Here is a 19,673-nt window from a genome sequence, read left to right on the forward strand (position 1 = left end):
GTCTCCTTCCTCTCCAGTCTCCTTCCTCACTGGTGATGTATGACCCCCTACCAGTCTCCTTCCTCACCGGTGATGTATGACCCCCTACCAGTCTCCTTCCTCTCCGGGTGATGGATGACCCCATACCAGTCTCCTTCCTCTCCAGGTGATGTATGACCCCATACCAGTGTCCTTCCTCTCCAGGTGATTATGACCCCCTACCAGTCTCCTTCCTCACCAGTGATGTATGACCCCCTACCAGTCTCCTTCCTCTTCAGGTGAAAGATGTCCCCTTACAATCTCCTCCCCAGGTGATGAATGACCCATTTCCACTTTTCTTTGTCTCAAATGTCCAATGCTGCTGATACTTTCTCATTCTTTATTGCATCTATATTGAATTTCTCTATGTAGCTAGTGAAAATGTCCTTGTTATGTTAGCAATAATACAGTGCTTCCTATGAAAACTACACAAGAAAACTGCATCAAAGAAGTTTACACTAAGGACATTCAAACCGTGAACACCAAGTTTTTTTCATGTTATTGTTATTCTACCACCCCAACAAAATGAAGTATGAGTTCAAATACACCAAGTGGTCAAATAAATCTTATTTCAATCGATTGGCTCAAGTGGTGAGTTACAATAGTAAACAATTTCAACAAGTGAAAAAATGCTCTGTGTTCATGGTTCGAGTGCCGTTAATGTAAAATCTCCTACTTACAAATTCATTAATGATTTATAATAAGTGATTTCATTTGACCCGTGAAATGAATTTTTTTATTTTGTATTCTTTCAGTCCTATTTTTACAAAGCTCTGTTAAGAGCCCCACACGGCCTCTGGCACCCAGGGTAGTTAAGCTCTTAAATAGCCCTTGTTTCACAGTTCAAATGAAATCACTAAGAGCTGCTAGTCAAAAAGAAAGAATGACACTGGTGTATTGCATCATGGGATACAATGGAGGAAAATGACACGTTTAGATTATAATTAATATTATCATCATCTTCCTTTTGCAGGGCACTATACTGTGGCACCCTTAAAGCTTGGTTACCAAAGGCAGCCAGACTTAGTTACCATAAATTTAAAAACTTAAAAATAGCCACAAGTAAGTATGGGCATCCATATGGAATATGACAGCATGTTGGGAAAATATCTAACCAATAGTACTGTGAGTAATAACTAAATTAATAATTATTATTATAAAATATTCTAAACAGGTTGCACACTCTGATATCCTGCTAGTGTGGCTATGTACTGAGGAGATGAGAGATATGCTCCTGCAAAATTTTTGAAAATTGTTTAAAACAACACGCAAAATTCCATTCAAAGTACTCCAGTTTTGAATTCTCTGTTCTACAAGGTTAGCCTTGATGCATTCCAGTGAAGGTCCATAGAATTTCAAAGTATTTGTATTGTTGAAGTGTTTATTATTTGGGAATTTGGGGACTGAAATGAGGCTAACCCTGTATAAGTGAGGCTATGATCAAGGAGCACAGCAGGTTTGGACTTATTCGAAAAATGGTCTATTGACCATGCTCTAATCATGACTATGAAGAAATTGTTTTAGACAACACAAACTATTTGTTATATTTTTATACCTACAAATACTTCCTATTTACTATTATTTTACAATTGCTAATAAAGCACTATTATTAATGATTAGATTGACCTACATTACCTTATTGTGTAGTTCCAGAAATCATCCATACCCCCACCCCCACAGAGAAATTTTTTCAGACCCCCCCCCCACCCCTAGCCCTGGAAATTCCAATTTTCTCTCACACAAACTCTGCAGTTTTGTCCTTTCTCTGACCCCCCCACCCCACATGGAAATTCCAAATTCCTGTGGGGTATGGATTATTTCTGGAACTACAGTCATTACATGAAAGTTTCACTACACTTAAATTTCACGATTTAGGAAATTTAACGTAGAATGCTTAAACAAAAAGATATCAATTTTGCGTTTTTTTTAATCGAGAAATTAAGAGTCCAGAAAATTTCATATAATAAATTTTAAAATTCTACATAATTATATTCTTGTTCTAATTAATATAATTTTATTATTTTTACTTATTCAAAAATATTTTCTTGCCAGAAGAGAAGACTATTAAGTTATGCAGTTATGGAACTTCATCTCTATTCCTTATGTATATTTATTTGCTGTATAAACAGTAAATGTAATTAGAATAAATTATTCTAATTACATTTATTGATAAAAATTCAGTAATAATAAATTTCCTAACAGAAATTTGGGCGTTAATCAAGTCACAAATATGTGAGACCTGGTGAATCTCGATGCCAGGATACCACAAGAGCTTTTAAAATGTAAATTCTAAAACTCACTGAGAACAGAATAATAATTATAGCTGGAAAGAGCATGTTGAAATAAGCAGGAACTTGTGGATAAATAAGCCTGAGGCGAGATGATGTTTTACCCTCGTCTCTAGACCAAAAACCTTTTCACATTGCTTTTGTTCTTTAATTATGACTATTGTTCCTGTATTCTCTGAGGAATCAAAAATTTTAATATGAAAGAATTTTAAAAACTGTTATGGTATACAGTCGGTGGTAAAACGTCATCTTGCTTCAGGCTTATTGAATCACCGTAAAAAGCTTTGCGAAACTGACATTTTGGACATTAGTCCTTCATCAGAGTATGAGTTAAAATGAATGTTAAAATTAGTACGGCAGTGAAGTCTGGATGAAGTAAGTTCGAATACTGCAAAGATATGAATTTTCAAAAATGGAAATGTTGTATGAAAACAATATTATATTCCTGTAGGCACCACTTGCCTCCAGCAAGGATTTTCTTACAAAATTCAGTACTTTTAAAAAATCATATCTTTGCTATTAAGTTTCGAACTTATTCTCTTCGAACTTAACAAAGTTAATGCTCTTTCCAGCTATGGTTAATATTTTTCTGTTTACTTATTTAAGAAATATCTGATTAAAGCTCAATGGTTCAAAAATAAGATATAACTTTTTAACCGTACAAGAATTTGATATTCCTGTGAATGATAATAATTGAACTAGGCTGTGTTACTTTTAATGGAATAATATCTGTCCAGCAGTATTGATCTAGTGTGACTTCTTCCTTCTGTGAAGTGATGATCGCTTCTTTTGGTTATGTTGTTCTTGAGCTTTCTCTACTACAGGAAAAAAATTCAGCATCTAACTTTTCTTTGATATATGTGACTCACATCAACTTCAGTGAGAAACAAGCTGACTAAAAAGTATTGTAATCATCCAGTAAACTTTTTTTCACAAAATCTAGCTAAATGACAGTATAAAAAATACTCATATTAGGAACTGTACAATTTTTCTTACCGTATAATTTGTACGAAAGTTAGTCACATCATATTTCATATTAAACACTGTTTAAAGGTGATCTTGGGCTAACTGTGCTAAGAACTAGAGTAAGCAACTGGACTTACCCTCACGCTTCTCCTTCTCAGAAATTGGACGCTCAATAACGGCCTTGAGCGCACTCATCCACATGTCTTTTTCATTTGGCACATCAGCACTTAAATTGTAGATTCGTTGTGGGGTTTTTAGAGTAAAACAATGGCTCCTTTTAGAGGAGTTTTCACATTCTGTCACATCAAAACCATTATCTTTGGAACCTATTTGGATTTCTCCCTTGGGGTGTGCATCCTTCGTATGACAAGATAGAAGCCACAAATTAAAATAAGTATCAAGATCAGTGTGACAACTGCTTGTGACTATGTACTGTGACTACTCAGTGTTTGACAGATTATTCCCCTTTCTCTCCTCTTGAGATGGAAAGGAGCTAAAACAGATTTGTAACTGGTCAACTGCATTTAATGTTTGCCCCTTCACACTGACTGCATGTATAAAAGCCTACTCTCTCACCTGCCCTACCTGGTCCATTCACTGAAGTACCACCACCCCACTCCCTCCAAAAGTTTATCAAACTAAGTTTGGACTGTCACGTGTCATCTGCTCTAAACAAACATGGTTATAAATGATAATATTAACAATTATCAATATTATCAGTCCTTACCATTTCCTTTTCAAAGTACAACAGTCTCCTACCAGAAAGTGTAAACCATCGCTTTTGAAATCCTTCATTAGGCTGAAAGTATTAAATAAAAGAAGTTTAAGACATGGTTAATGCTGCGAAAGTGGTAGGCGGGAATGGACTCTTACCCTCGGTCCTGTCTTCCAAAGGAATCCTTCTTGTGCGAAATCTCTAGTCAAAAGATCACTGATCTGAAACAAAAAAATTTATAAGTAGAAAAAAGGCCTTTCCCAAGATACAGTCAAATCAGTCTAATGTACTGTAATCCTAAAGATTATGATCATCTCTGGACAGTATTATGATACAAACCTCTTCTCGCTTGACTCCAGGTCTGCTTAGTCCAAGAATATTAAACTTTGCAGCTCTTATAGCCATATACCAATCAATTATCTCCTAAAAAAGCAAGTCCACAATATTATTATTGACTCAAAATTTGAAATTTCACAACCCTACAGTACTCGTGTGATGAAAAAGTTTTAATATTTGATTTTTAAGAAAAATCTCACTTGTCTGAAAAAAATATTTTGCATACCTCTCCTGAGTCGGAGGCCACAAAGTAGTTCCTAGTTTGTCCATCTTTTAGCCATGTTATTTGTAAACTATTTGGTTTATGAGTCTTTTCGTCAGCAAAGACCACATTAATTTCTGATACTCTTAAATCTTCCTTGGGCACTGTGTCCTGAACAAGTAGAAAATTTTTTAAAAAAGAAAAGTTTACTAGTCACTTTCCAGTCTCTCTCCTCCCTCCTTCTCCAAAGGGATCCCAAGTGAATAGTAATTCGTAATTAAAAAAATAAATAAATAAAAAAAGAAAAATGCTGTTAAGTTCTAAGATGTATGCTAGCCTGTGTAAAGCTGCTTCCTACCACTCCCCACTACAGGCTAATGCATGCTTTTGAGATTTCAATCCTATTGTCATTATGAGTGATGGTTTTTGTTTTTTAATTCCCTTTTTCAACTATATACACCTACTTGCAAGGACGTTGACATACGAATATAGAACATTAGTGATTTAGTGGGATAGGAATTATATTAAAAAACAAAAGAAGATCATTGAAGCTGAACATTTTCTTTTGTCTTTTAATATATTCCTTTCTCACTAAATTACTAATGTTCTAATATCGTAAGACAACGTTCTCGTAAGTAGCTAGTTATATTGCTTGGTGATACTTACAGTTTCTTTTAAGAAGTAAGCTAACGAATCCTCCTTCTCAGAAAGTATAAATAATCTCTCATTCCAACTATCTTCCTTCTTCTTCTTCTTCTTTAGTTTGCCTTTTTTTAATCCTCCTTAAAAATACAACCAACAAAATACTTTCACAGTTGAACAATTTATGAATCAGTCAAATATTTAACATATAAAACAGCTTTTTTCATGCTCCGTTTAGTAATAAAGCACGCAGGAAGTGCCCTAAGCATGAAAGAAGTGTAAGGAGTGTAAGGGTGCTTCTTACACTTCATGAGTGCTTATGGCGCTTTCCAAGTGCTTTATTACTGAACGGAGCAAGAAAAAAGCTGTTTTATTCGTTTTATTATATAGTCACCAATTCTATTTTGGTATTGAATTTATTTAAGCAAAAAGAAAAACTGTTGCGGGATCTAGCAGCACTTTGAGGGCACTCATGGTGTCAGCACTGTGCTCAGTTCACTAATAAAGCACAGTTTTCGACCAATCAGCGTGCGTGTACTATCCTAACTATATAATAAAATAATACTATACACCACTTTCATATTCCTGACAAGTGCACAAAAATGAGGTCACCCAGTCATTAGTTCACAATAAAAGGTACAATAAAGCAGACTCAATACGTTACTTTATAGAAGGAAAGTAAAGAAATTTACCTTTTGTTTTGAACTAAATTCGTGCTATTGACCTTTATTTTTGAATGAGCAGCCTTGCCCAGCTTTGCAAGATGACTGGGTAGCCTCAAGTTTTTGTGCACTGGTCAGCCATTAGAGAATGGTGAATACTCCAGTTATTCAATCAACAGTGTAAGTCAATTAACCAGTGTCAGTCAGTCAAGTAGTCAGTTAGTGTCAGTGATTATTATCCAGGCTAAAAATAACAGCTGGTCAACAGCCAACAATGTCCAGCCAGAATTGGAACTTGTCCCTTTAGTGATCAGTGAAATTGAGCCATAAACAAGGTATAACCAAGCTAAAACTAATTTGGCCTGTCATTATGACTGATCAGTGACCAGTTGTTATTTTAAGCCTATGCTCATTCAGATATTTACCATTTAAGTCATAAGATGGATTAGGAGCTCCATCAACAAACTCCTGTCTCTCATACTTGGCTCTTATCCATTGCTCTTTCAAAACGCTATTGATATGAATGATAAATTTATCTTTTGTACAATCAGCAAACCTTACATCTATTCATTCATCCATCCATCCATAAAGGTATCTCTCCATCTATCAACATTCTGTTCATCAGGCAATCTGTCAATTCACCACCTATCCACCATTCTATTTGTTCATTTACCCCAGCGTCTGGCTTTCATCGATCTATTCATCCATCAATTCTAGCTTATCAATTTATCCATAGGTATTGTGGTTGCTGACCGGCCTCAGAAGGAGTTTCAGTCATACGTCTCGGTGAAATCTAAGTTACATAACAAAACGGTACAACCACATGCTTGATCAAACATAGCACAGATGTACAGTATACTCTCAAGCGCAGCCACTGGCCAATAACCACAGGAACTCCAAACATGACACAGGGTTCCCATCTGTGGCAACAGGTATCTTCCACCTATTAACCATAGGTTCATTGGCCAATCAGTCTATTTATTCATGTACCCTGCAGGCTTTCATCCATTTATTCATCCGTCTATTCATCCATCAATCTAGCTAATCAATCCATGCAAGACTATCCAGTTATCTATCTGCATCATTATCACTTACTATGGATCTGTGCACTTTGGAATCCTATACCACACTGGAACATTCTTAGCCCAAATTGCATTCCCTTTCGCATTGCCATGTTCAGTCATAAACTACATGGAACAAAAACAAACATTTTGAAAGATCAATATTTTAAAATTTCCATTAATTTATAATGTAATTTCCTGTTTGATATGTGTCATGTGTCACGTCCCGATCCCTTTATTTATCATTATTTTGTTGTTTAAGGTTAAAAAGGTTATAAAAGGTTAAAAAAACATGGAAGATACTCAAACAGTGAATTTTATAATTTTCTCAAGGGAATGGCAATATGACCTCTATTGCGTAAAGAACTTTAGGAATTTCCCCTGTCATATACACAAATTATTGAGTTCTAACATGTAGAGGAAATAACTATATATTATGAATATTATGCATATCGATTTACAAATAGAAATGCAAGGCACAGGAAATAGGTTAACAGAAAATTGTTATCTCTAATAATAATTATCAGATTAATAATTATTAGATTAGATTAATTATTATAACTATATATTTTTACAAATCAAATAAGTAAATGCTATAAATATTTACTTGACCTTGAAAACCACATGAAGAAAATAAACAAAACTAAATATGAATAAATAAATAAATAAAACGTTTTGCTTTGATTTTAAATAATCTGAGGAAAGATGAATTGATAGGCAACCGTTACCTTGAAATTTTAATATATCAAATTAAATAAGACTGGACATTTTATTTTTACTTTACTACATGATGGTGCATGATCAACATATATAATTACAGCGTCTCGCCTCAAAGCTCAAGCAAGCAAGTGGACAAGGAAAACATGAATCAAAAATATTAAATTATCGATTTTTGAGTTCAAATTAAAGAGTAAAAAAAATTTTCATTCAATCAAAAAATTAAACTCGGGTCCAACTTTAGGAAAGGAATGTAAAAAAAAAATTATCTTATTGCTCGGGTATTTCAACAATTTCCCCGGAACCATTGGTCAAAGGCTTCCATGCTTCTGAAATCTTAATCTGGAGAAAACAAAAGTATATTTTCCAAAGCTTTTCGCCAATACAAACAAACTGTTATTTGGGTATTCTATATGCCAACACCAGTAAACAAGGAATAACTTAATTAACACGGGTAAATTCTGGCTTAACTTCCTTAATCTTGGAGTCAGTCAATTCATTGACCGAAATTTTACGAGGGTTTGTATGAGAACACAAGAGAGCTAGCGAGGGAAGCTATATAGTGCTCGCTTTTGAGGTAATATTGTAGAGTATGTACGGTGGATAGGAGCAAATAGAGCAAAATTAAACTGTCAGCTTGGCCATCTGCTTTGATGAGGGTGCGACTGATTGCCGTTAGTCCTCAGTGTTAAAGAACCTCCTTAGCTCACCTGAAGTCGATCATCGTGCCAAGTATCGAGCCTTAAAGACTTCACAACAGATATCTGTGTTCCTAAATTCCTGTGAACACCACTGCAGTGGATACAAATGAAGATGCCTTTAGATGCTGAGGCCCACTCCGGATCTAAAACATTCACAACACCGGAAAAAGTCAAATAAAATCAATCAAAAATTATTACCTTGGAGCTAGTTTACGCTGGAACTAAAATCCTTTATCGTTATAAGCACTCACTTTCGGCACCACAGTCTGCACAGGTGTTGTTGCCTGGCTGTTTAGCCAGTTCTATGATGGCTGCACGGTTCTTGTCGGTCATGTTGAAATGTCCACCAGAAGACGAAAAATGATCTCCACTCTGACCCTGCGGTCCATTCGGAGTTGTTATCAATATGGACCGCTCCAGTCTTACGCGGAAACTAGTACATACGATACACCTCCAGCAACCGGGCCTTATTTGGTAATCGCAGCACGTGGGTAGCCAGAGTACAGTATACAGTGCATGGTTCGGTTCAAGGTAAGCAATAATTTGACTATTCTATTCCATAGATGGTTGATAAATCAAATACCGCATATATCTATAGATAGGTAGAGTTCGAACTGAACTTCGCAACATCGGGTATAATAGCTGGTCAATTTCTTGACCGAGTGTACTGTATTCCATATACAACTACTACACGAAAGTGACAACATCAGCTTTGTATTGACTTGGATGTTCGACCTTTTTTTCCCAAAGATATTTCACAGAACTATAGTTTACTTACCAAGCCATGTCTTCTTTTATTTGCATAGATCGAAAATTTATGGGTTGAATACATTTGTTTCATTCGTTGTATCTGTGTTTGATTTATTCTGATACCGTTAGAGTGACCACAGTAAATCCGTGAAACTTTAGTAATACTAAATAGCACAATTTCATGCAAATTCTATTGTTTTCTATTGTTTAACTAGCACTATTTTGTACTATTTAGTAATTAGTGTTTCACGGATTTACTGTGGTCACTCTATACATGTGCTCAATATATCATCCATATTAGAGAAAGTAATTTTTTTTACAGGCCTCCCCTTAACTTAATTTTCAAAGCCCCCCAAAAAAACCCACAAAAATTTTCAAATGAAATTGATAACCCCCCCCTTCCCCATGCCTTTGTATGCATGGCAAATTCTTAGAGCTTTGTGTTTAGAACTTGAATACCTTTTCATATTCATAGAAGGAAAATACGAATAATGGAAGAGCGAAAAAATAAAAACAGCAAGAAGAAGAACAAGAAAGAAAGTGCAAAGGATGTTGATATTAATGAGGACAGAGGAAATAGCAAAGAAGAAGAAGAAGGAATGTTGGATCAGGATTTAAAGCCAAAAAAGAAAAAGCATAAAAGGAATAAAGAAAGTAATAGTGATGAAGATGAAATAGAATTGGGAAAGAAGAAGAAGAAAAAGATTGAAAAGAAAAGTGAAAAAGAAAAAACTGTTCCTGAAGATCTAGAAGACAATTTTTCTTCTGACATTGAATCAATGACAAAAAAGAAAAGAAAAAAGGAAAAGAAGGGCAAAGAGGAAGTTGAAAGTGGTAAAGACTTAACAAAAAGGAAAGAAAAAAAGAAAGACAAAACTCGTCATGAGCAGGAAGTTACCTCTAGTGACAGTGATTCAACTACAAAGAAGAAAAAGAAAACCAAAAGTGAAGACAAAGAAAGCATTTATGATGACATAAATAATGCAAAAAAAGACAAAGGAAAAAAGAAAAGCAAAAGTAAGGAAAGCCAGGACAATTCAGAGGAAGATGACAGTGAACATAAGTCAGATGTAAAGAAATCTAAAAAGCGAAAGCATAAATCTAAAGATGATTCAGAGGAGAAAAGTAGTGACAGTGAAACTGAAGACCAACCAAAAAAGAAAAAGAAGAGAAAGAAAGAGAAAGAACACAGAAATGAGAAAAATCACAAAACAGATGAGACTGAAAAGAAGAAGGAAAAGAAAAAGAAAGCAAAAGACAAGGATCAAACTGATGATGGTGACGAATCTCAACAAACTGAACAAGATCTTGCAGCTGGTACAAGACAGGTAAATAACATAATATAAGCATTTTCAAATAATAGTAGAAGTATCTGTAGACCCTCTCAGCTTTGGCATAATGTTTTCCCAATTCCCAAGAGTATCATTTCTTTGTTTAAACAGTTGCATATGAGAAGACACATGAATATGGATACAACTCAATCAAAGAATCTTATTCTCCGGAGAATGACACAGTCTGAAATGGATAAACATTACGCTCCCAAGGAGAGATCTATTGGGAATTAGCCCATTAAATTTCAAAGTACTTTTGCTGGGTTGCCTGTGGTAGAACTCTGTTTTGGGCATTGGACCTACACCATCTTTAAATCCAAAGGGCAGATCCAGGAGATGGATTGGGTGGCTTTCTGCCCACTATGGCATGTAAAAATAATAAGAATGTAAAAGCTAAAGAAGATGCTATTTGATGCTTTTGTAGGAAACAGTTATCGTACCCTCCCTCAAAACTGTCCAGGTGCTGCCCACTATGTATGAAGAACATGATGCTTCATTAAACCCTAAAATATGCTCTTTTTTTCTAACAGTTCAACAGTTGGGAAAATGCATCATTTGAAAGTGATGAACGAAAAGAAAAGTTTCTTCGACTAATGGGTGGCTTCAAAAAGTCCAGCAACAAAGATGGCTCCGCTCTGAATCAAACCAGCCAACCCAAATCAAGCTTCAGTGCAATGTCAAGATCTCAGGAATCTTCTTTTAACAAAGCACTGGAGGACCAATTCCAAAAGGCTTTTGATTTGAAGCGTACTAGCCGAGGGCGTGGCCTTGGGTATGATGGTAATCTTGATCCAGAGAATAAGACATTTTTCATTGATAAACAGCCAAAATCAACAAAATTTTGAATGCAATGGAATCAACTGAGTTAATACCCAGTTTTTATTCCTTAAAAAAGATGCATTTTGAGAGCCTTTTGTTTGTCAAAAACCATGTTTAGTGAAGTTTACTTAATGTAGTTTTCCACATTCTGCGAACTCGGTAGTTGCGATCTGCACGCTGAAATTTGTTTCTTCACTGCCATCAATCAAAAATATCAGTTGGTGCCTTTTATGTCCTTGACTGGCGGCACTGATAAACCAATTTCACAACGAGCTGTTGAAATGTCTGAGTTCGCAGAATATGGAAAACTGCATTAAAATAACATACGAAGGAACCTCAAAACCTTCATTGGATCTTTCTTGTACAGCAGCCATGTTGATTGGAGCAATAGATTTTTCCCTTTGTAGTCTAACAGTTTTTATTGGATAGTCAAAATTTTCGAAAACTCACTTTTAGAGTGAAGTCATTAAACCAGTGAAATAGATTATTAGACTAAGGCCTAGGGCAAACGTCGGACTTTCCATGCACCGAACTTAATTACATCAAAGAATGCCGCCTCATTATCACCTGATATCCATCGTTTTTAATGAGTTCGGTGCATGAAAAGCTCGACGTTTGCCGTAGGCCTTATACACAGTTAGTAGACCCTAATTCCATTGTTTTCTTTTGTGTCCATTTGACAATAACATGTTGACTGGCATTTTTTATTTCACGGGTTAAATGCTTTCACTCTAATAAATCGAATCACTTTTTCACCCCAAACTTCTCTTAAGAGATGGTTAGGATGTGGTCAGAACTAGTTGCCCAATACAAATTGTTTTTACGACATTAAGCACTTTGATTTGAAAAAAGCTCTAATAAAAACGTTTGTGAACCAGGACGATATGAACCGTCTCGTATATTGTGCAACAAAGATGCACTGAATCGAGATAGACCACCAATTTGAAAAACTCTAGTTCTGGACTGACTAGCCTCATGTTCACGTGGAGAAAAAAGAGACTAGTCAGTGCAGAATGATAGAGTGAAGTAAACCCGTTAAATAGATACTAGACTAATACACTTTAGTAGACCAGAATTCCATTGTTTTATGTTTGTTTGTTTGTTTGTTTCTATTTGACAATTACACGTTGACTAATATTTTTTATTTCACGAGTTAAATGCCTTCACTCTAGTTATTCAAATTGCTCGCTATATTTCGATTACGTGTATAGACTTCTATTAAAGAAATAGAAAACGCGCGCGCGCGCACGCGGAATTTGGCAGAACATGAGAGAAGTGTTAGGAGAAGCACGACGCGCGTAGCGGACTCGACACTTCTCTAGTGTTCTGCCAATCCCCAAGTGCTTTAAAAATCCACACAGCACAGCTAGCAAGTTTTTTATTTCTTATATGAAATTCAAATAACGATTATTGTTATTTTAAATAGAATGAAGCAACTGAAAGTGCGCGCGCATGCTGTGTGCTCTCACAAAGCACGCGCTTCTAACCATCAGAACGCGAGATTTACTCAATAGTTATAGGACACTTTTTTATCATCACCACTTTTCCCGTTACCTAACATTTTAATCTTTTCCAGCGGTATCGAGATTAGTGGTGCAGGTAACAGCACGCGCGCACAACTTCTAGTACATTACTGGGCGTCGACCAAGAAATAAAAGATGGCGCTTGATAGCGCAAAGAAGAAACATTTGGACTTTTGGTTTGTTACTGAAGGGAAATTCTTCCGCTAGTTGGCAATATTTGCACTGCCATATTGAAATGATAAAGAAAGAAATCATGCGCAACAAATTAAGAACACCCGGTGCGGTCACCCTGTGTTTTACGTCATAATTACAGTGATTGCTGACGATTTTAAATGCGACGCACAAAACGATTCGAATAATTTTGAAAAGAATGCTGTTTGGAAAGAAATCAGAGATGATACTCTCTGGTATTCTTGCAGTTTTACTTTTTTCAACGCTTGCGAGTCCAATCATAGTTAACCAAAAATACTTGGTTCATATGGAAAAATTCTCACTGGGTAAGATGGATGATAGATTTGATTTTTAGATCCATGATTAAGATACTATTCGGTTTCATTAATTTTTCACACAAGTTTTTCTAAGTCCCATTCAGTCTATTAAGCTTCCCATCCCTTCATCAACGTACTACAACCAGCTTTACAAACGCACTAGAGCGCATGCAGTAAAACCATGAAATTAAAACAAAGTTGATACTGACAAATAGTAGCTATTAAGTGACTAATAGTTGCTAGCACTCAACCAGAACATTTATTAAACAAGACACAAATGGTCTCTTGTATATTTGTCTTTGTATGATGAATGTTCTGGTTGAGTCATAGCAACTATTACTCACTAGTGCTATTTGTCAGTATCAACTTTGTTTCTATTTCATGGTTTTACTGCTATTCAAAACTGCGTTGCTTTCATTCAGCGAAGTTCTTTTCTTTGAAGGTGTGCAGGGCTTTACTTATAATAAGTCAACCATGACCATGGGGCACACCCCTGCAACATATCTCATAATTAATTAATAATAATACTTTATTCAAAAATGCAGATTACATATTTTGAAAAGGAAGACATCTCTCTCTCAAGGAGGCTGTGTTTGATTATCCAAGCATCTTGCAAGGAATCGATGGTAAATACTTGAATACAATCAATATATATTATCCTTAACAACATAATAAGGATCTCAGTTTTCTTGAGGTGGTTCAAGAAATCATACTTCCTGGTTAAGAGATCACCTCGAAACTGCTCTTGTTCTAGTTAATATTTTTATTCAGCTCTTTGATAAAACTTTTTTTATGCCTTCTAGTCTTTAACGTGTCTGTTGTGTCATTTCGCGATCAGGTGCCTCGGCAGAGATGAATTGCAGTCTGGTATCACACAACAGCTTCAACGCTTCAGAAGATCTTTCTAGTTTGGTTGAGGATAAGACACCTTCGCTGAAGACTTATTTAACGGTCTTGTCACCTCTTTATCACGCTGATTTTGAGAGCCTTGGAGAACCTCTCTTACAGTATGCTGTCTTGGATAGAGCAGGTACCACATGTCAAGATGGCAGGTCAAGAGATCTTCCATACGGTAAGTGCAGATTGAAATTTTTAACGTCTAAAAGTGGAGAAGTACGAGGATGAAAGGAGAGAAGGAAAGAAGAATGGAAGGAGAAAAGGAAAAAACGAAGAAAAGAAAACGATATAAAAAAATTGAAAAAGCAAAAGAAAAGACATCAATACAGGAACTACTTGAGATCAGTCGAGGGAATGAAGAAATGGAAGGAGGAAAGGGAAAACTATATATTTCTGGCGTAACTGTATTAAATATTACAGTTGCTTCACGTAAGCATGACTGATAAGCATGATTCTCTTTTTCGTTTTATTATTATTATTATCTCTTTGACTTTAGAATTCCATTTGCCATGGCTTTACAAGACACAAGATGTCCTATGCAACATGCGAGATGCTGCTATCGATCATCTATCTGCAACCAGCTTGAAAGCATCGTCATTACTTACTCCATGGCTTTACAAGACACAAGATGTCCTATGCAACATGCGAGATGCTGCTATGGATCATCTATCTGCAACCAGTTTGAAAGCATCATCATCACTTACTTCATGGTTTCATAAGTTACAAAATGATCTCATGGATCTCTCCACGGCAGCTGGTATGAAGGCAGCAAAATATGATTATTTTTGGTTGTACAAGATTCGAGATTGTCTTGTTGTACTTTTCCGCCTTCTTGCCACGATGGATAAAACAGCAACAGCTCGCAACATCGCGTACGCCGTCGTCTCCTGCAAAGTTTTCTGTTTCTGTTTCACGTTTCTGGGCGTAATGGATGACGCAGCAACAGGACGAAGGTAAATAAAACATTAAATGTTTATTTGGTACCTTTACAAGAGTACCCAACGACATATATAATAATTATTATAAGAAGTCCTTTTTTTCTGGAGTACGTAAACAGTTGCCTCACTGGATGGTTTGCCAGTTTGTCCACTGGGTTAGATCGAAATGTAAACACAACATATTGGAAAAGACTGGCCCAACTCGAGCTGAAGGTTCTCAGTAATTAGGGTTCAAACTCAGATTAGTTCTCGCAGTTTCTTTTTTTCATGGATAAAGACAACTAATAAGTCACTTTATATATCTATTTCTACTCACTCGGGACCAACCCCGGGCTATAAAAAACTGGAGTGGAACTGCACTTCAATGTGTCTGTAAACTGTCAAAATCAATTCAAATGCGCACAGGCAGAAATCCGTTTCAGTCCTGGGGATGCTAAAGGCAGCTTATTTATTTTTAAGAATTTATTTAGAATCAAGAGAGAATTTTCTCTTGTATATGTATTAAGCAATACCCTGGAATACAAAAACTCTAACACCAAAATAAGTTAATGTTACTCATATTCTTTTAATAATGTCTCCACCTTCAGACATCGGGACAGAAGTATCGAGGAGATGGACAATAAGCTCGCTGGAAACACCCAACAACATAACAACTGGAAAAACAATAACAGGAGAAACAACAAAAAACAACAGAAGAGGAGAAACAGAAATCGCAAATAAATTGCCTGGTTCAGAAACAATAAAGGAGAAAAAGAAGCAGTGATTGTTATCATTATTTTATTTTTCATTTTTATACTTTGCTTTATGTTTGTGTTGTGACAAACTAAGTTTTTTTTATGTACAAATAATGACTTTTGTATTTGAGATTTCATTCAAACTTTGTAAAATAGTTTGTTAATAAATTACTTTCCTCTTATAAAAATGGTTGGGCGTGCATGCATAGAGAGCTGAGGCCCTACATAGCAAGCAGTTTAATTCATAGATAATAAAAGTAATGAAAAAACGTGTGTGCTCTGCTGAACACTCTAGAAGTGTCAGCTGTATGCTGTGTGTGCCATACTTCTCTTCTGTCAATCCTTGCATGCTATATAATTGCATACATCATGCTCAATTGTTTTCTTTTTTTTTTTTTTTCCTTTTTTTTTTTTTTTTTTTTTAATCAGATAAATGTTATTATTTATTAACGCATTTCATTTTTCACCAAGAGTTTTCTTCTTTGCTGCCCTGTATGCCTCAATCACTCTCATCCTTTCCTTATCAAGAACTGCTTTCTCTATTTCTGTCATGTGCTTTCTTTTCTTTGACTTTGGAATTGAATTTTTATCATCTGAACCTTCAGGTTTGTCTGAAGATTTTAGGGTTTGGTTTTCCTTAGAGAGAAATTTGCTACTAAGCAGTAAAGATTTCTTTGCCTGTTAAAAAATATTTTATGATGTTCAAATTATTAAGGCTGTGAACTCTATGCGGCATCTGGGGTCTTGCCAGTAGGTTCAATTCCCACACTCAGCATCACATGTGATGAGAGTTTGTAACTAAGGTCTCTCACTTGATTAAGACCTTTTAATCCAGGTTCTCCAGTCCCCCCCCCCCCCCCCCCCCCCCCCCCCCGCAAAAAAAAACATGCTAAATTCCAATTCAATCTAAGTTTTGACATACCCTGACTTTCATTAGCCCAGAGGTCAATCTAGAGTATGATTTGCAAGTTAGTGGTTACCTGACCTTGATCATCCCAAAGGCTGTTTCAGGGTATTGATAAAATTTGATGGTTCTAAATGTCTCGGGAATTGTAGAGAGGAAAGGTTAGGTGGGGCTATAGCTCTAATGGACTAACTATCACAAATAAGAGTTGGTGAGAGTAAATACCTTGGACTCTAGAGGAGCCTTGCGAGGTTTTGCAGTTAACATTGGAGGCTGTAAGACAACATCCCCAAACTTCACCTCATCTAAAGACCAAAATACATTTTGTTTTATAGAACACTTCAGTTTGTATAGCTAATCTTTAAAACTGATATCGTTTTACAAACTATAAGGTAGATAAGATATAAGAGGAAAATATCTGTTTCAAGAGACTTAGGGCAACTCAAAAATAGTTGGCGAGGGTTTAATTGTTGCAAGCTGCATCTGGCATTTTGCTTACTTGAAATGTATTTTACTCAATAAAATAAAAATAACATCGCAACAAATCATACTGGAAAATAGTACAGTCAAAGTTCCATAAAATTCTGTGTTGTTGTGACCTTGTGCTGATTTCATTCACATTTGACCATACTGCAATGTCGGCTTTGTATACTGCATGTGAAAAAACCTACAACACCCTTTTTTGAAATATTTGTATACTGTGTGGTATATTGCACATTTGACCATACTGCAATGTCGGCTTTGTATACTGCATGTGAAAAAACCTTCAACACCCTTTTTTGAAATATTTGTATACTGTGTGGTGTATATATAGTGCACAAAAAAATTGGACAAGTTGTTTGACAAAATACACGTGAAAAAACTGGACTGGCTGTGTTGCTAGGCAGACTTAGAGAAGTCACAGGTTCCAAATATTCATAACTGGCCATTCAGAATTTCTTTTACATGTACCTTTGAAGTCACTAAATTCTTTTATAGTTGATAAAGCTCTTTCAGGATTCTTCTTTACTTTTTCTTTTTCTTTTCTTTTTTTCAGATGACTAAGATTTAGAGAAAGTGAAAATAAGATTAAGATGGAAGGCAAGAAAACTGTAGAACTCATAGAAAACCCTTAACAGACAGTACTGTAGAACCAAGAAACAACTTCCCCCTGAATCTAAATACTGTCGGCATCAAAGAGTTCCCCAGGGAGTTAAAGTTAATGAGCTCTTATGCTGTGTGGGACCTCATTAACTTTACCATGATACACACATGGTAAGATCCCACGCGTACGAGCGGATCCCATTTACGGGGTCTGTGTGCAATACACACAGTTGACACATAGAAAACCCTTGACGGAGAGTAGAACCAAGAAACAACTTTGCATACATTATTATATAACCATATGGGTAATTTATGTAAACAATATAATGATGTCAGTATTATATTGGCAACATATTGGCCTGCCCATATTCTAGTGAAAATCTGCCATCACCCTACAAATCCTTGCAATGTTAAACCAACACACTGAGCTACCAACATCCTAATAGCTTCTAAAGTACTCCACTGGTCATGAAAAAGTAAAGCACATTCTGATACGAATTATAAATGTGCTATATGAGAACCTCCCATTACGCCATTATTTTTTTATAATTCTTTTCATGCTATCATTATCCTACCAATACCGATTTGATGATGGTGGTGTTTACTCTACCATCCTTAGGGTAGTTCCTAGTATTGAGAACCTGTGACCACAGCAGTAAGAGGCTTGGATTAGCTTAATTTGCAACACATGCCCCATAATGTGCTAAAATCATTGGGAAAAAGAGGCAATTGGTACTACCAACAATGCTGTGCCACTGGTTTCATAATTTCTTACCTTTTTCTTCTTTCACTCATTTTTTTGTTTTTCTTCATGGACTCCACCACAGCTGAAGCAGCTTCACGGTCAATTCTGTTGAAATATTTCTTTTTGCTTTCACCTTTCTGTTGCTGGAACAAGGCTTGCTTCTTTTTCTTCACCTTTTTATTTCCTTCATCTAGGGGTATTTATAATAATTGTGCAAGTTTCATTAAGTGATGGTGCAAAGCCTCTAAAGGTGTTGCATTATGGCATTTTTTGTTCTGATTCCTAGCACCCACAAATGTTCAAATCGGGTTCATGTCCAAAGCACTGTGTTATTAACGTCAATCAATATCTAGGAAGCCCTTGTCAACACTAGTAAAGTAAACTGATTCTGGGACAAATTTGGGTCCCAAATATCATGAATGCCTATCAATATTTTGAAGCCTGCACAACACAAGTGAAATTAGTCCAGAGATGCACCACATCGTAAAAGTGTATTTTTTGTCATACTTTTTCTAGAAAATGAAATATTTATGCATTAGCAGGACCCCTATAGACACATACTAATAAAAACAGTTTTCTTGCCTTACTACTGTACATGTACAGGTAATAACAATTTTTCTTATGGCTTTTACAATTCAAAACATCTCCATTTCCCATGCCCAGTGAAAGAAGAAGAGAGAATTGTCCACGATAGAGGAAAATTGAACTACGACACTCTTTATAAGGGAGATTTTAACATACATGCAGTCGTACATCACCACTGTTGTACCTAATCGTTTGAGCTTCTTCTTCTTCTTCCCCTTCATCTGCTTTGCTCTTTCAAGAATGTCTTTCATTGTTCTAGGCATCTTTTGCTCTTCCAATCCACTACCTTCCGCACATTTTTTAATCTTTCTGAAGCAAAGAAGAGTAGGACATTTATTACATAGTTGAGCTTATGTACTCCACGTGACTGCCAACCATAGTCGTACTTACTTGATTTTAGTGGGTAAATCTGTCTTCTTTCCCTTGTAAAATGGATCACAAGACTTGGTTTTTCTATGTTTGCTCACTCTACCCATGATATTCTGGTATTTTAGATCTAAATGAATCAAAATATAAGTTAATTTTGACTAACTTTGAAATTCGAATTGTAAACAAAATTGAGTCAGCG

General features: G+C 35.8%; 4 protein-coding genes across 4 annotated transcripts; 2 read left to right on the top strand and 2 right to left on the bottom strand.

The window, feature by feature from the left end:
- Positions 1-1,731: 1,731 nt before the first annotated feature.
- Positions 1,732-8,708, bottom strand: LOC116298912 (arf-GAP with dual PH domain-containing protein 1). Its single transcript, XM_031707492.2, has 11 exons — positions 8,560-8,708; positions 8,318-8,451; positions 6,925-7,016; positions 6,255-6,340; positions 5,192-5,307; positions 4,550-4,696; positions 4,327-4,410; positions 4,146-4,208; positions 4,000-4,071; positions 3,410-3,629; positions 1,732-3,124 (listed from the first exon to the last, which is right to left on the bottom strand). The coding sequence occupies exons 1-11, from the start codon at positions 8,639-8,641 to the stop codon at positions 3,054-3,056; spliced, it is 1,167 nt and encodes a 388-aa protein (XP_031563352.1). The 5' UTR covers positions 8,642-8,708; the 3' UTR covers positions 1,732-3,053.
- A 79-nt stretch (positions 8,709-8,787) lies between these two features.
- On the top strand, positions 8,788-12,893 carry LOC116298901 (uncharacterized). The gene is made up of 3 exons (XM_031707482.2): positions 8,788-8,839; positions 9,534-10,386; positions 10,920-12,893. The coding sequence occupies exons 2-3, from the start codon at positions 9,550-9,552 to the stop codon at positions 11,232-11,234; spliced, it is 1,152 nt and encodes a 383-aa protein (XP_031563342.2). The 5' UTR covers positions 8,788-8,839; positions 9,534-9,549; the 3' UTR covers positions 11,235-12,893.
- A 687-nt stretch (positions 12,894-13,580) lies between these two features.
- On the top strand, positions 13,581-15,786 carry LOC116298917 (uncharacterized). Its single transcript, XM_031707496.2, has 4 exons — positions 13,581-13,845; positions 14,058-14,291; positions 14,613-15,069; positions 15,642-15,786. Exons 2-4 carry the CDS (start codon positions 14,072-14,074, stop codon positions 15,772-15,774), a joined length of 810 nt encoding a protein of 269 aa, XP_031563356.2. The 5' UTR covers positions 13,581-13,845; positions 14,058-14,071; the 3' UTR covers positions 15,775-15,786.
- Positions 15,787-15,814: 28 nt separating this feature from the next.
- On the bottom strand, positions 15,815-19,652 carry LOC116298915 (uncharacterized). The gene is made up of 6 exons (XM_031707495.2): positions 19,496-19,652; positions 19,290-19,414; positions 18,551-18,710; positions 17,644-17,732; positions 16,918-16,997; positions 15,815-16,466 (listed from the first exon to the last, which is right to left on the bottom strand). Exons 1-6 carry the CDS (start codon positions 19,579-19,581, stop codon positions 16,245-16,247), a joined length of 762 nt encoding a protein of 253 aa, XP_031563355.2. The 5' UTR covers positions 19,582-19,652; the 3' UTR covers positions 15,815-16,244.
- Positions 19,653-19,673: the final 21 nt, after the last annotated feature.

The sequence above is a fragment of the Actinia tenebrosa genome, unplaced genomic scaffold (genome assembly GCF_029948245.1).
Source record: "Actinia tenebrosa isolate PJP-AT-01 unplaced genomic scaffold, QUT_ActTen_1.0 PGA_scaffold17__23_contigs__length_9995812, whole genome shotgun sequence".
Taxonomy (NCBI): domain Eukaryota; kingdom Metazoa; phylum Cnidaria; class Anthozoa; order Actiniaria; family Actiniidae; genus Actinia; species Actinia tenebrosa.

Coding starts and splice junctions, on each gene's coding strand:
- LOC116298901 (XM_031707482.2), top strand. CDS start 9,550: ATGGAAGAGCGAAAAAATAAAAACAGCAAGAAGAAGAACAAGAAAGAA. Junction 10,387..10,919: donor TTGCAGCTGGTACAAGACAG/GTAAATAACATA, acceptor TTTTTCTAACAG/TTCAACAGTTGGGAAAATGC.
- LOC116298915 (XM_031707495.2), bottom strand. CDS start 19,581: ATGGGTAGAGTGAGCAAACATAGAAAAACCAAGTCTTGTGATCCATTT. Junction 18,711..19,289: donor GAAGAAGCTCAAACGATTAG/GTACAACAGTGG, acceptor AAATACCCCTAG/ATGAAGGAAATAAAAAGGTG. Junction 17,733..18,550: donor ATGAGTGAAAGAAGAAAAAG/GTAAGAAATTAT, acceptor TCTAAATCTTAG/TCATCTGAAAAAAAGAAAAG.
- LOC116298917 (XM_031707496.2), top strand. CDS start 14,072: ATGAATTGCAGTCTGGTATCACACAACAGCTTCAACGCTTCAGAAGAT. Junction 14,292..14,612: donor GTCAAGAGATCTTCCATACG/GTAAGTGCAGAT, acceptor CTTTGACTTTAG/AATTCCATTTGCCATGGCTT. Junction 15,070..15,641: donor GACGCAGCAACAGGACGAAG/GTAAATAAAACA, acceptor CTCCACCTTCAG/ACATCGGGACAGAAGTATCG.
- LOC116298912 (XM_031707492.2), bottom strand. CDS start 8,641: ATGACCGACAAGAACCGTGCAGCCATCATAGAACTGGCTAAACAGCCA. Junction 3,630..3,999: donor TGTACTTTGAAAAGGAAATG/GTAAGGACTGAT, acceptor TGTCATACGAAG/GATGCACACCCCAAGGGAGA. Junction 3,125..3,409: donor TGAGAAGGAGAAGCGTGAGG/GTAAGTCCAGTT, acceptor TTTTTCCTGTAG/TAGAGAAAGCTCAAGAACAA.